The sequence below is a fragment of the Leptodactylus fuscus genome, chromosome 5, assembly GCF_031893055.1.
Source record: "Leptodactylus fuscus isolate aLepFus1 chromosome 5, aLepFus1.hap2, whole genome shotgun sequence".
Classification (NCBI taxonomy): domain Eukaryota; kingdom Metazoa; phylum Chordata; class Amphibia; order Anura; family Leptodactylidae; genus Leptodactylus; species Leptodactylus fuscus.
This window is the reverse complement of record NC_134269.1, coordinates 52,096,322-52,109,763: the sequence shown is the minus strand read 5'-3', so window position 1 is coordinate 52,109,763 and position 13,442 is coordinate 52,096,322. Positions and strand designations below refer to the sequence as shown.

Sequence of the window (13,442 nt, the reverse complement as noted above, 5' to 3'; positions counted from 1 at the left end):
AAATACAAGAGTTTTTTCTGGAAAACGGATACAAGGATCAGAAAAGGAGAGGTATGCCTATTTCTAAAGGCTACATTAAGATAGGCTTATTTAAAAATGCAAAATGTGGGGCCCCGACCTAAAGGTTTTTTTTAAGGCATTCACTGTAGTAACTCTGCATGGCCAGTACACAGTATGATTTTTGGTCCCCCACCAATCTGATATTGATGAGCTTTCCTAAGGATAGGTCATTAAAGGGTTATTCCCATCTCCGTAAATCACTACCAAGATGGGTATAAGTGCTCGCTGTTCCAACCCCTATGGCGGAATCTATGGAAACAACTGAGCAGTGCTTTACACTGTTTCTGTAATTAACATAGAGGAGAATGGGAATTAAGGAAACAGAGTGGCACCGTAGAACTACATTATTTCTGTAGCTTCACAGTCACCAAAGAAACTGAATTACTGCATGTGCAACACTGTTTCTGTATCGCCCGTTCTCTTCTACTAGAGTTATAGTAACAGTATAGAGCAGCACTATTCGGGTGTAAGGTTTGGGACTTGGAATCCATTATTCCCATCTCTGCAGCTATTTGCTGAGATACGAATAACGTTTTAATAGCAAAACCCCAGAAAAGCCCTATAACTGATCACTAGAATCCATGTGTGATTTTGCTGTAACTTGGTGACAATGTTGTTTTTAAAAACACAATTCTAGGACGTGTTCCTTAAATTGCTTCTATGGAAAACACAATTACTATACCGGCAGCAAATTGCAGCTTTTTTACGTAGTTTTCTTGCCACAGTTTTCTCTATTAAAGTCAATGAGGGGAAAACACAACTTAATAGGCTCAAAATCATTGCTGTAGTTTTCTACATAACTCTGTAACACAAACTTTGTTCAAGGTCTTAAAGGGGGTTGTTTCACTACTACGCCTATCGATATGTAATACATACAGTCCTATGAAAAAGTTTGGGCACCCCTATTAATCTTAATCATTTTTTGTTCTAAATATTTTGGTGTTTGCAACAGCCATTTCAGTTTGATATATCTAATAACTGATGGACACAGTAATATTTCAGGATTGAAATGAGGTTTATTGTACTAACAGAAAATGTGCAATATGCATTAAACCAAAATTTGACCAGTGCAAAAGTATGGGCACCCTTATCATTTTATTGATTTGAATTCCCCTAACTACTTTTTACTGACTTACTGAAGCACAAAATTGGTTTTGTAACCTCAGTGAGCTTTGAACTTCATAGCCAGGTGTATCCAATCATAAGAAAAGGTATTTAAGGTGGCCAATTGCAAGTTGATCTCCTATTTGAATCTCCTCTGAAGAGTGGCATCATGGGCTACTCAAAACAACTCTCAAATGATCTGAAAACAAAGATTGTTCAACATAGTTGTTCAGGGGAAGGATACAAAAAGTTGTCTCAGAGATTTAATCTGTCAGTTTCCACTGTGAGGAACATAGTAAGGAAATGGAAGACCACAGGGACAGTTCTTGTTAAGCCCAGAAGTGGCAGGCCAAGAAAAATATCAGAAAGGCAGAGAAGAAGAATGGTGAGAACAGTCAAGGACAATCCACAGACCACCTCCAAAGAGCTGCAGCATCATCTTGCTGCAGATGGTGTCACTGTGCATCGGTCAACTATACAGCGCACTTTGCACAAATAGAAGCTGTATGGGAGAGTGATGAGAAAGAAGCCGTTTCTGCACGTACGCCACAAATAGAGTTGCCTGAGGTATGAAAAAGCACATTTGGACAAGGCAGCTTCATTTTGGAAACAAAAATTGAGTTGTTTGGTTATAAAAAAAGGCGTTATGCATGGCGTCCAAAAAGAAACAGCATTCCAAGAAAAACACATGCTACCCACTGTAAAATTTGGTGGAGGTTCCATCATGCTTTGGGGCTGTGTGGCCAATGCCGGCATCGGGAATCTTGTTAAAGTTGAGAGTCGCATGGATTCCACTCAGTATCAGCAGATTCTTGAGAATAATGTTCAAGAATCAGTGACGAAGTTGAAGTTACGCCGGGGATGGATATTTCAGCAAGACAATGGTCCAAAACATCGCTCCAAATCCTCAGGCATTCATGCAGAGGAACAATTACAATGTTCTGGAATGGCCATCCCAGTCCCCAGACCTGAATATCATTGAACATCTGTGGGATGATTTGAAGCGGGCTGTCCATGCTCGGCGACCATCTAACTTATCTGAACTTGAATTGTTTGTCCAAAATACCTTTATCCAGGATCCAGGAACTGATTAAAAGCTACAGGAAGCGACTAGAGGCTGTTATCTTTGCAAAAGGAGGATCTACTAAATATTAATGTCACTTTTCTGTTGAGGTGCCCATACTTTTGCACCGGTCAAATTTTGGTTTAATGCATATTGCACATTTTCTGTTAGTACAATAAACCTCATTTCAATCCTGAAATATTACTGTGTCCATCAGTTATTAGATATATCAAACTGAAATGGCTGTTATAAACACCAAAATATTTAGAACTAAAAATGATTAAGATTAATAGGGGTGCCCAAACTTTTTCATAGGACTGTATAATAGAATACATAGGTATACATGTAGTAGAAAAGGATTTCTGCCCAAAATCCGCAGAGAGAAATGTATGGTTTGCGGGACTTTTTTCTCCGCATATTTTAGAGACGGGAGTCCCCAAATGGTCAACTAACACTATTGTGACCACAGCCTTACTACAAAGACAGATATATAGATGCAGAAATAGGCAGATACTAGACAGACACTAGATAGATAGATAGATAGATAGATAGATACTATAGAAACATCTAGAGCAGCACTATGTATATAAAAGCCCCTTGAAGGGGTTAAAGTGCCAAGACTCCAAGATATAGCCATGCCATCCTTCATCAACACAAAAAAGTAAGGTAGTACTTAAATGGGAGGAAAAAAAGGCAAAGAGTGGCTTTATTTTATAGGTGCTATATGTTTCAGTCCAAATATGAGACTTTTCTCAAGCAGATACAAAAAGGATGTGGCTTATATGTGACAAGATGTGCCAAAAAGTGCCAAAATTGTGCTGTGAGATCCTGGTTTCAAATAACCCAACTAAAAGTTGGTATGAACATAGACAAGACAATCTAAAGATGTACCAGATTTATTATCCAGCATCAGACACTGTGATACACCTGGTGTATTTTCAGACTGCCTGTCTAACTTTTAGTAAATTTGGGCCATGAATAGATAGACAGGTAGATCAATAGACTTATATTATGTTCACACTAGTGTCACCTCTCCAATGTTCGGGTCTGTCAGTGACCCCCGAACAATGGAGAGGCGGATGGCTAAAACAGCGGTAATACACAGAGCCCAGCAGACCCTGGGATCGATAGGGTGTCCGTCATTTTTAAACTTTTTTGTTACGCCAGCAGACACCCGCCTGGGGTCACAAAATGGAGAGCCTGTCTGCTTAAAAAACGGTTACCCGTGGACCCCCGCGGACCTCACAGACTATACTGGGGTCTGCCGGATTTCCCCCACGTGGCGTAAACCAAAATGTTTTACAATCCCTGCAAATCCCATACACACACTGCAAAATATACCTGCAGCGTATATACTGCGATTTCCAAAAACGATACATTTTTGGAAATTTCAGCATGTCAGTTATACCTACGGAAACGCTGGCAGTTTCCTTATAGGTATAATTGAAGCAGAAAGTCCTCATAGGAAATCTCTACAGACTTTCTGTGAAAAGCGCTACAGGAAAAACTACAATGCGTTTGAGTGGTGGCTTTTCCCACAGAGCTTTTTGGATGTGGCCCGCTATGTTCAACCTTTAGCCTAACGGTTTTCTCTTTGTCAATTTTAGGTGGAATGTGAACAAGAGATGTGAACAAGGCTTGAAGGCAAACAGATAAAAGATAGATAAATAGAAAGACAGACAGACAAGTACTTACATACATACATTAATAGATAGAGATACAGACAGATAAATAGATTACAGATAGATAATAGATACATAGACAGATATTATAGATATAAAGACCAATGATAGATAGATTACGTTAAATATATTAATATCTCTGTAAAATCGCTGAATATGATGGCGCTATACAAGTAAGCAAAATCAATAAATAGATATACAGACAGATTAATAGATATACAGACCAATTATTGATTGATAGATAGATAGATAGATAGATAGAGATAGATAGAAGCACATACATAGAACGAAAGACAGATAACTAGATAGCTAGACAAACAGGCACCACTGATGAACAGATGATAGATAGATAGATAGATAGATAGATAGATAGATAGATAGATAGATAGATAGATAGAGATAGGTGTGTGAAACAATGACCTGTCGCTTTGTAAACACTTGTAACAATTATGTTGCCATTTATATATTTGGAAATATTAAGAATCTTGTTCACCACCAATGTAGAACCTTCCAGTCTGTGAATGGACTTGGCCTTTGTGTTCCTGAATCCAATTTCAGTGAAGAAGCAGGAGCCAGGCATTGTCTGTACCTATCAGTCATGATGTCAGTTTTTCGATCCCGCCATAAATAAGCGCCAACATATGCCCTGTCTATATGTTAATAAATCAACACGTCGATAGCGCTTTGCCATTATATCAGGTCAGTTTATACATCAATGTATCAGTGCATGGAGAGGCCTGTAATAAGACCTGTAATATATGGATGTTTCAGTATGCCAAGGCCACAGGGCTGTTAATACAAGATTGCATCAATGCATGGACAGACCGTAATACAGCAGCATGTCACCATGCCAGTGTCATTACCTTCTGCCCTTATAGCATGGTAGTTAATACTGTACTGCTAACACTTATGCGGGTCATTGTGCCAGTGTCATATGTTTAACCCCTGCCACTACATCTATCAGATTGGTATATGGACAGAGCTTTAATATATCATCTCATTGTGCCAGTGTCTTGCCATAACCTCGTGTCATTCTATCAGGTTTATTTATGCATTAACATATTAGTGTATAGATAAATCAATATGTCACTGTGCCAGTGTCTTGTCATAACCCTCTTCCATTATATCAGGGTACTGTATAAATGTATTACTGTATACCTAGACTTGCTATTCCCCTCTGCCATTGTATCACAATGCATTAGTGAACAGACCTGCTATATAGGAGTATGTCACTGTGCCAGTGTCGTGGCATAACCTTATTATATCAGGGTAGATTACACAAGAGGATATCAGTGTATGAACAGACCGGTAAGCATGTCACTGTGCCACTGCCAGGGTAGTTATACATGAATGCAGCAGTATCATTGTGCCTACGTCTTGTCAATAGCATTCTGCCATTACATCACTCCCATATATATATGGCTATAGCAGTGCATGGACTAACTGTAATATATGAAGATGTCATAGTGCCAGTGTCAGGTCAGTACTCGCCACAATTCTATAATAGTAGTTCACACAGGAATGTAACACTATTTGACCAGATCCTTCATATAGGAACATGTCACTGTGCCAGTATCTTGTCATAAGTCTCTGCTATTATATTAGGGTAGTTTACACAAGAACGTATTAGTGCATGGACTCATGTAAAGTATAAGCATGGCATGGAGCCAGACTCAAGTTATGACCCTCTGCCATTATATCAGGGTTATGTATGACTATAACACTTTAGGTACTGACCTGTAATATATTAAGATGTCATAGAACCAGTGCCATGTTACGACCCTTTGCCATTATATGTGTCATATATGACTATACCTTAATGTACTGACCTGTAATGTATGAGCATGGCACTAAGTCAGTGTCATGTTATAACTCTCTTCCATTCTATCAGTATAAGTCACACCCGAGTATATCAGCACATGGACTGACCTGTAATATATGGATATATCAAAGAGCCAGTGTTATGTTACATCAGTATAAGGACTGACCGGTAATGTTATGGGTATGTCATAGACCAAGTGCCATATCATACTGACCTGTACTATATGAGTATGTGATTGAGACAGTTTCATATAATATCAGTACATGCACTGACCTGTAATATATGAGTATGTCATAGAGCCAGTGTCATATAATATCAGTGCATATGAGTAGGTCATACAGCCAGTGTCACATTATATCAGTGCATGGACTGACCTGTAATATATGAGTATGTCATGCAGCCAGTGTCACATTATATCAGTACATGGATTGACCAGTAATATATGAGTATGTCATAGAGCCAGTGTCATATAATATCAGTACATATGAGTATATCATGCAGCCAGTGTCACATTATATCAGTACATGGACTGACCTGTAGTATATGAATATGTCATAGAGCGAGTGTCTACCATTCTATCTATATCAGTACATGCCATAGAGCCAGTGTCATATAATATCAGTACATGCACTGACCTGTAATATATAAGTATGTCATGCAGCCAGTGTCACATTATATTAGTACATGGACTGACCTGTAATATAAGAGTATGTCATAGAGCCAGGGTCATGTAATATCAGTACATGCACTGACCTGTAATATATGAGTATGTCATGCAGCCAGTGTCACATTATATCAGTGCATGGACTGACCTGTAATATATGAGTATGTCATGCAGCCAGTGTCACATTATATCAGTGCATGGACTGACCTGTATGTAATATAGGAGTATGTCATAGAGCCAGTGTCATATAATATCAGCACATATGAGTATGTCATGCAGCCAGTGTCACATTATATCAGTACATGCACTGACCTGTAATATATGAGTATGTCATGCAGCCAGTGTCACATTATATCAGTGCATGGACTGACCTGTATGTAATATAGGAGTATGTCATAGAGCCAGTGTCATATAATATCAGCACATATGAGTATGTCATGCAGCCAGTGTCACATTATATCAGTACATGCACTGACCTGTAATATATGAGTATGTCATGCAGCCAGTGTCACATTATATCAGTGCATGGACTGACCTGTATGTAATATAGGAGTATGTCATAGAGCCAGTGTCTACCTTTCTATCTATATCAGTACGTCATAGAGCCAGTGTCATATAATATCAGCACATGAATATGTCATGCAGCCAGTGTCTACCATTCTATCTATATCAGTCCATGCTATAGAGCCAGTGTAGCCCATGTCCTGCACTATATGACCATGCCATAGAGCTGTACATAGTGAATGACAAGGCATGGCAGAGCCATGGATGGGGCACTCACATCCTCTCATGCCTGTGCCCATGTGATTTACAGCCACTGGCACATTTCACGAATGCAGCAGCCATTTATCGTGGCCAGCCCGATGGTGCACCTTCTCCATAGGGGACTGGGAGGAGGCAGCCTCCAGCTCCTCACTGCACCCTATACACCCCTCAGGCTGCTTCCTGGGGGGCAGACACCACTCCCTCTTTTATTTGTGAGCAGCCCCAAATCCCAGCACTCACCTCCAGCAGCCACCAGCAGCAGCAGGATGCCTCCAGCCCAGTGCAATCCCCAGAGCAGACACAGCGCCATGTAGTGACCGGGTCCCCCTCCTCCTCCTGCCAGGCTGCCCGCTCCCCTCTCTCACCAGCCCGGGGATGCAGAGAGGGGCTCCCTCTCCCTCCAGTCAGACGCCATCTTGCACAAGTTTTTCTCCTCTTTTTTTAACCCCCTTTCTGTTTATTTAGGCAGCTGGTATCTGTGTGTCCTTCTGCTGCCATCTATTGGTTAGTGAGCCAGTCTGAGGACATCTCCACTGTCTCATTCTAACAAAGGGGTCACATGTTTGGGAGAAGCTGCTCCCCACCCCGTCACTAATCACACAGGGCTGGAGGGGGCTGAGGGGGATATCATTTATAAGAAGAGCTACAGACATGGGAAGGCTGCAGGGCAGGACAGCGAGGGGTTAATCCAGGGTAGCACACTGAAGTTATGTGGGGGGGGGGGGGTACACTGTCATCTGGGATCTTCTACAGGACCGCATCTATATACTGTATACTATATACCTGCAGCTGATGCTCGATAAGAATCTGATCGATTATTCCCATCTCATCGCCATCTGATAGGAGAAATCCACAGACTCCAAATTGTGGTGTACATAGAGGATCCAGAGAAGAAATAAGGGGAACAAAAATCCTTTATGGGATGATCAAAATTATATAAAAATATACAAACGTATTGTAGCATCCTATATGTTCCAGAACACCTGCAATCCTGGCCATGGTACTAGTGAACTGATCTTCAGAGGATAGCAATGACTAACAATATACAGCTGACGCTAGGTTCACACTAGTGTTCGGGATTCCATTCTTCAGGTCCACTTGGGGACCCAAAAAAGATACCTTATCTGCGGACCCCATAGACTATAATAGGGTCCACCAGGTTTTCACCCGAAAAATGCAGATTTAGGTTGAAGCCCCATGTTTCAGAAACGCAGCTTTTTTTTGTTGCCATTTTTTTTTAGCCAAAGCCAGGAGTGGATTGAGCAGAAGGCAGAAGTATAAGAACTTCCGATATATTTCTCATTCCTTTTGTAGCCATTCTTGGCTTTGGCTCAAAAAACCGCAGCAAAATCTGCAATATAAGAAGCTGCATTTCTGCTACATGGGGCCTCAGCTTTAGGGACAGATTCCTAAAAGGAATGTGAGTGCTAGTGTGAACCTAGCCTGATCAGTTGGCAGTTTCTATATATCCTTATGTCTGTGGGTGCAAGAACTGATCCTGTGGTTTTGTGTCATAGTTTGTGCCATACAGTTTAGGATGGACACTGGATCAGCACACAAACAGCACAAAGATGTCATCTATTGTGTTCTGCTTTGGGGTAAAAAAAAAACAAAAAAAACTGGCCGGACTCAACTACGGTCCTGGGGTGAATTAAGATAGAAACTTACACCAGTTCCTACTTGTATGTACCAATGACCATCCACCCTCCCACCTAACATTCTATTCCTATGTGCCCCTTTGTACATAAATACGCATCCTTCAGAAATTGTTTTTATACTATACCTGAGGAAGAGGCCGAGAGCTTCGAAAGCTTGTAATCTGTCATCATTATTAGATATTAAAAAAGGTATCAACTACTGAAGAGTCAAGTTTTTTGTTTTTTTATATTTCACCTCCTACCTGGTATAGATTTCCATTCTGGTGCTGGGACGTCTGACAGATTTCTGCTACATTCACAAATGCGCCTGGGAAATCTAATCCACTTAATGAGCAGTTACCCACAGAAACCCACGGACCTGACAGACTATGATGGGGTCTGGCGGGTTTCCACTCGAAAATTGCATTTTTTAAGTGGATACAGGGACGGAAATTCAAGACCCTCTGACCCATCGGGACATGGACACCATAATATCTCTGAAGCCTCCTGTAAATTGCGAGGTGGGGTCTAAATGGATCAACTTGCTTTTCCAGCAAATCCCAAAGATGCCCGAAGTAGTGGCAGGAGCAGTATCTTGCCGAAAAAGACCACTGCCATTAGGGAATACCACTGACCTGACCATTTAGGTAGGTGGTCCGTGACAAAGTAAGATCCATGTGGATGCCAGGATTTACGCCTTTCCATCAGAACGTTGCATAGTCTTCCCTTGCTTGCCTTCTACCCATATTGCATTTTGGTGCCATCTCTTATCTTGTGAGCAACACACAAAATATAAAAGATAGTGGCCCAAATTTACGACTATGGTTATAACTAGATACTGGCATGAACATGGCGCAACGTGGCACATAGAGTTTGGGCAAAAATGTTCAACTTGCTAGACATGTTAGTGTGAATTCTCAGAAAAAGTGGGCACGCACTATATGACGCAAGCTGCCATGTACTGTACTTTTCTCTATCATTGCCATCAGTGAGATCGGGGCCCAGTGGAGTCGAGTGGGCTGTCTATTATGCCCCACAAGTACCAATCGGCATCCATGACAGTTTCTGCTAATCAGTGGTCTTTCCTTGGACCACTTTTGTCAGGTACTTACCACCGCATACAAAATACATCCCACAAGACCTGACATATTGGATATTTTATGCCCAGTAATCTAACCATCACAATTTGGCCCTTTTCCAAGTCGCTCGGATCCTTGCGCTTGCTCATTTTTCCTGCTTACTACAAATCAACTTCAAGAACTGACTGTTCACTTGCTTCCTATATCCCACCCCTTAACAGGCGCCATTATGGCAAGGTAGTGAATAGTTTTTTGTTTTTTTTTACCTGGTGTTAATGTTATGGCAGTGTCAATGACCATGTGCAGCCATGGTTTTGTAAATCCACTGAACGCACATGAAATGTGAGATGATAATGGGGCCAGTTATGTAAAAGTGTTACGATACCGCGACGCGTGTGAACAGGCATTATAACCATAGTGTTATTGCTTATTGGCAATCGCTCCATGTAAATGGATCTTTAGTCTCTATGGAGACAGGCAGTCATTTGTCTGTAAAGAAGGCTATACGCAGATCGCGCAGTCAGAAGATGATGGAAATGGCCTGGTAGTCCGTACGTGTTCCACATGATAAGAGTGACTGATCATTAATATCAGGGTGTCACGGTTAAGCTATTTGCATGCATGTTTGCATTGTCAACACGCTCTCCTAGAGCAAGGCTGCATAATAACCTCGGTGCTGCCATGTGTTGTGGGACTACTAGTGTCAGCATGCCAACAGCTGCTGCCATCATCAGTATACACATGTATTCCTTGTACGATGCCCTGGATATATCAGTATAGAGAATCTTTATTTCTGGAGTATTTTAATGACAACCTTCTGTGCGTGGAGTGCGAGAGGTTCCCATCTGTTTGGTTCTTGGAGTGGCCGGCCTTGCAGCTGTCCTGATTAACAGTATGGTCGCGCCAGACTCCTGCATGCCAGCGCCCGTTACCATGGTGACGTGGACTCCAAGACAAGATGACAAAAAAAAAAAAAAAAAAAAAAGGCTTGGGAAGGCCCCAGCGAGCGGGAATGGAAAGCAGCTGGCACCTGGTCATCCCCCAAAGTGCAGCCCTCTCCAGTGTGCCCGCACTAGGCTGGCCCTATAGTCTGTAAGACGGCTGAGAGAAAGCAGGACTGGGCTTCACAGAAGGCGCCAGTAACATCCAGTAGTTTCACAATGATAAATACAAAGCAGAGAGCGAGTCTGCGGAAGGCTAGGGTACTAGATTGCTGCTACGAGAACTATCAGTTTTGGGGGAACGGAACTCTCAAGCTTATTCTTTATATAATGATATTTTTGGAAATCTCTATTACAAAATTGTCTGCCCATTGTATAAGCAATGCCACCCCCTCTACCTCATAGATTGTAAGCTCTTGCGAGCAGGGCCCTCAGTCCCATTGTGTGACGTGACTATTTCTCTGTAATGTATCCCTTTGTCTGTACTTGAACCCTACAAATTGTACAATGCTGCAGAATATGTTGGCACTATATAAATAAAATGTATTATTATTCTATAGTCCTCATGGTTCTCAAGATCTCTGCTTGCTTGTTGTCATTCAGCAGGAACTATTTGCTTTCACTGTTCTGTTTATCTACATAGCTCATTGTAAGACGCAGGTCTGACAAGGATGTTCTAGCGAACCCCATCCACACATTGCGGGGAGAATACCCACAGCAGAAATGCTGCGAGGAAATCACAACGTCAATGATACCTATGGAAACGCCTGCAGTTTCACTATAGGTATAATGGATACGAATTCTACAGAAGACTCTGCAGACATTGTGTAAAAAAAAAAAAAAAACGCAGGAAAACACAATGCGTTTCTGATGTTTTTCCCACATTGCTTTTTGACATTGGCCCGCTGTGTGGGGCCTTTAACTCAAACCTGGGTTTCTTTTATGATGCAATTTTAAATGTACCTGACCACAATGTACAAAAACATTGGGCATTATTCACACGTCAGTAATTTGCATTAGCGATTGTGTGCGAAATCTAGGCGCAGGACGATAACACAGGACAAGTGCAAATCTTTCCATTTTACCTTACCTCTGTACAGCCATTTATAAAAACCGTGACTGTTCACATGACCATCTAAAAACTGACGTTCTACCTCTGCTAATCATGCAACCGTATCTCACCATTAGGTCAGGAAGAAAAAAAAAAAATGGCACTATAGTGTGAATAAGGCCTATGGCTGGAGCTACACAGCAATTTTGGCAATGACTCCCAGTGCGTGACCTAAAACTTCTGTATTGTGTTGCCACTCCTTCACCATTTTAAGTAGATGTTTCCTTTTTGCAACAAGCAGCGAGAGTCCATCCCTTATCTTAGCAAAGGAGTTGCAGGGCCATCAAGGATCACATGGCAGAAGTGTACAAAAACCTTTTTTTTTTTTCCACTCAAAATCTGGAGTACCTATGCAATATAGAGAGACACTAGAAACTCCATGCTGGTGTTGTCCTTGGTTGCATTCGAACCCAGGACGCACAAAAGCAACAATATAATATACATAGTGAAGATACCCTTTGTGTGTCAAGTGTGAGTTGGCTGTTGAGAATATTAACTTTTAATATACATGTAAATGAGTTGTTCTGTGCACCTGAGACATGGAGGCCCCTGCTGGAGCACTTGTTTTCGTCTGTGGTCACCGCCCCTAATATAAAGATTGATAGATCCCATTGTATTGAGACTACAGGTAAAAGTAAGTGCTCTGACAGATGCAGCATGTCCCAGATGTACCAAAAGCATCTGCATATGGATTAAAAGCTCATTTTTCTTGGCAATAAGATTGCACTTTGACACAAAGTAGGTATATTCACTATGCCAGCAAAGAAGTGGTTCAGACATGATTTTGGTGGTGATAGCCTTCCTTTCAATTGGTGCTTTGAAAGACAGGATGCTCACCAACTAGCTTCTATTATAGGCCCAATCTAAGTGGTTACTCTCCTCTCCCTAGCTCCAGTGGTTTAAAGATGCACTTTGGAGTATTATTCAAATGGGGGGTTTATATTATAGGTCTGATAATTTGAGGTAGCAGTAGGATGGGTGTGCAGGTGAGGACAATGTGGGTCAGGAGCCTGAAAAAGTAAGGAGAAAGACATCTGTACTGCAAACTTTACAGAGACTGGAAGAAGTCATGATGGAGATTCCCCAAGCGGACTCCCCGAACCCAGATGTGAACCTGGCCTAAGTGTGTGTTTTTTTGTTTTATATATTACACCTAACCTGCGTCCCTCTGTAGTTTGTCTAATTTCTGGGCAACCACTTAGAGTTAAGTTACCTGGTCTCCATTACTTCACATTTAATAATGTGGAATGAAGAAAGGGCAAATACACACACACAAAAAAAGGCAAAATACATTATCCATGGAAGAGGACATTATAGTAAGTGCTTGTTATAGGTTTTATTGTGTCCATTTTTATGTAAATTTCCTTATAAACATGTTGAGGGATAAAAGGCAGATACTTTAATGACTAGATATGACAGAAGGGTGTAACGCTGGCTCTTACTACTCAAAGTGACCTCAGTTTCACACTTTCCGAAAACTACATTAAGTAAAAGTACATTTTGTTACTGGTGAA

At 41.3% G+C, this 13,442-nt stretch overlaps 1 protein-coding gene across 1 annotated transcript in view; it reads right to left on the bottom strand.

The window, feature by feature from the left end:
- The window catches only part of IGDCC4 (immunoglobulin superfamily DCC subclass member 4), a 78,977-nt gene extending 71,282 nt beyond the window's left edge, over positions 1-7,695 (bottom strand). The window contains exon 1 of the mRNA XM_075273134.1: positions 7,401-7,695. Coding sequence (XP_075129235.1) covers positions 7,401-7,470 — 70 coding nt within the window. The 5' untranslated portion in view covers positions 7,471-7,695. The remainder of the gene's footprint in view (positions 1-7,400) is intronic.
- Positions 7,696-13,442: the final 5,747 nt, after the last annotated feature.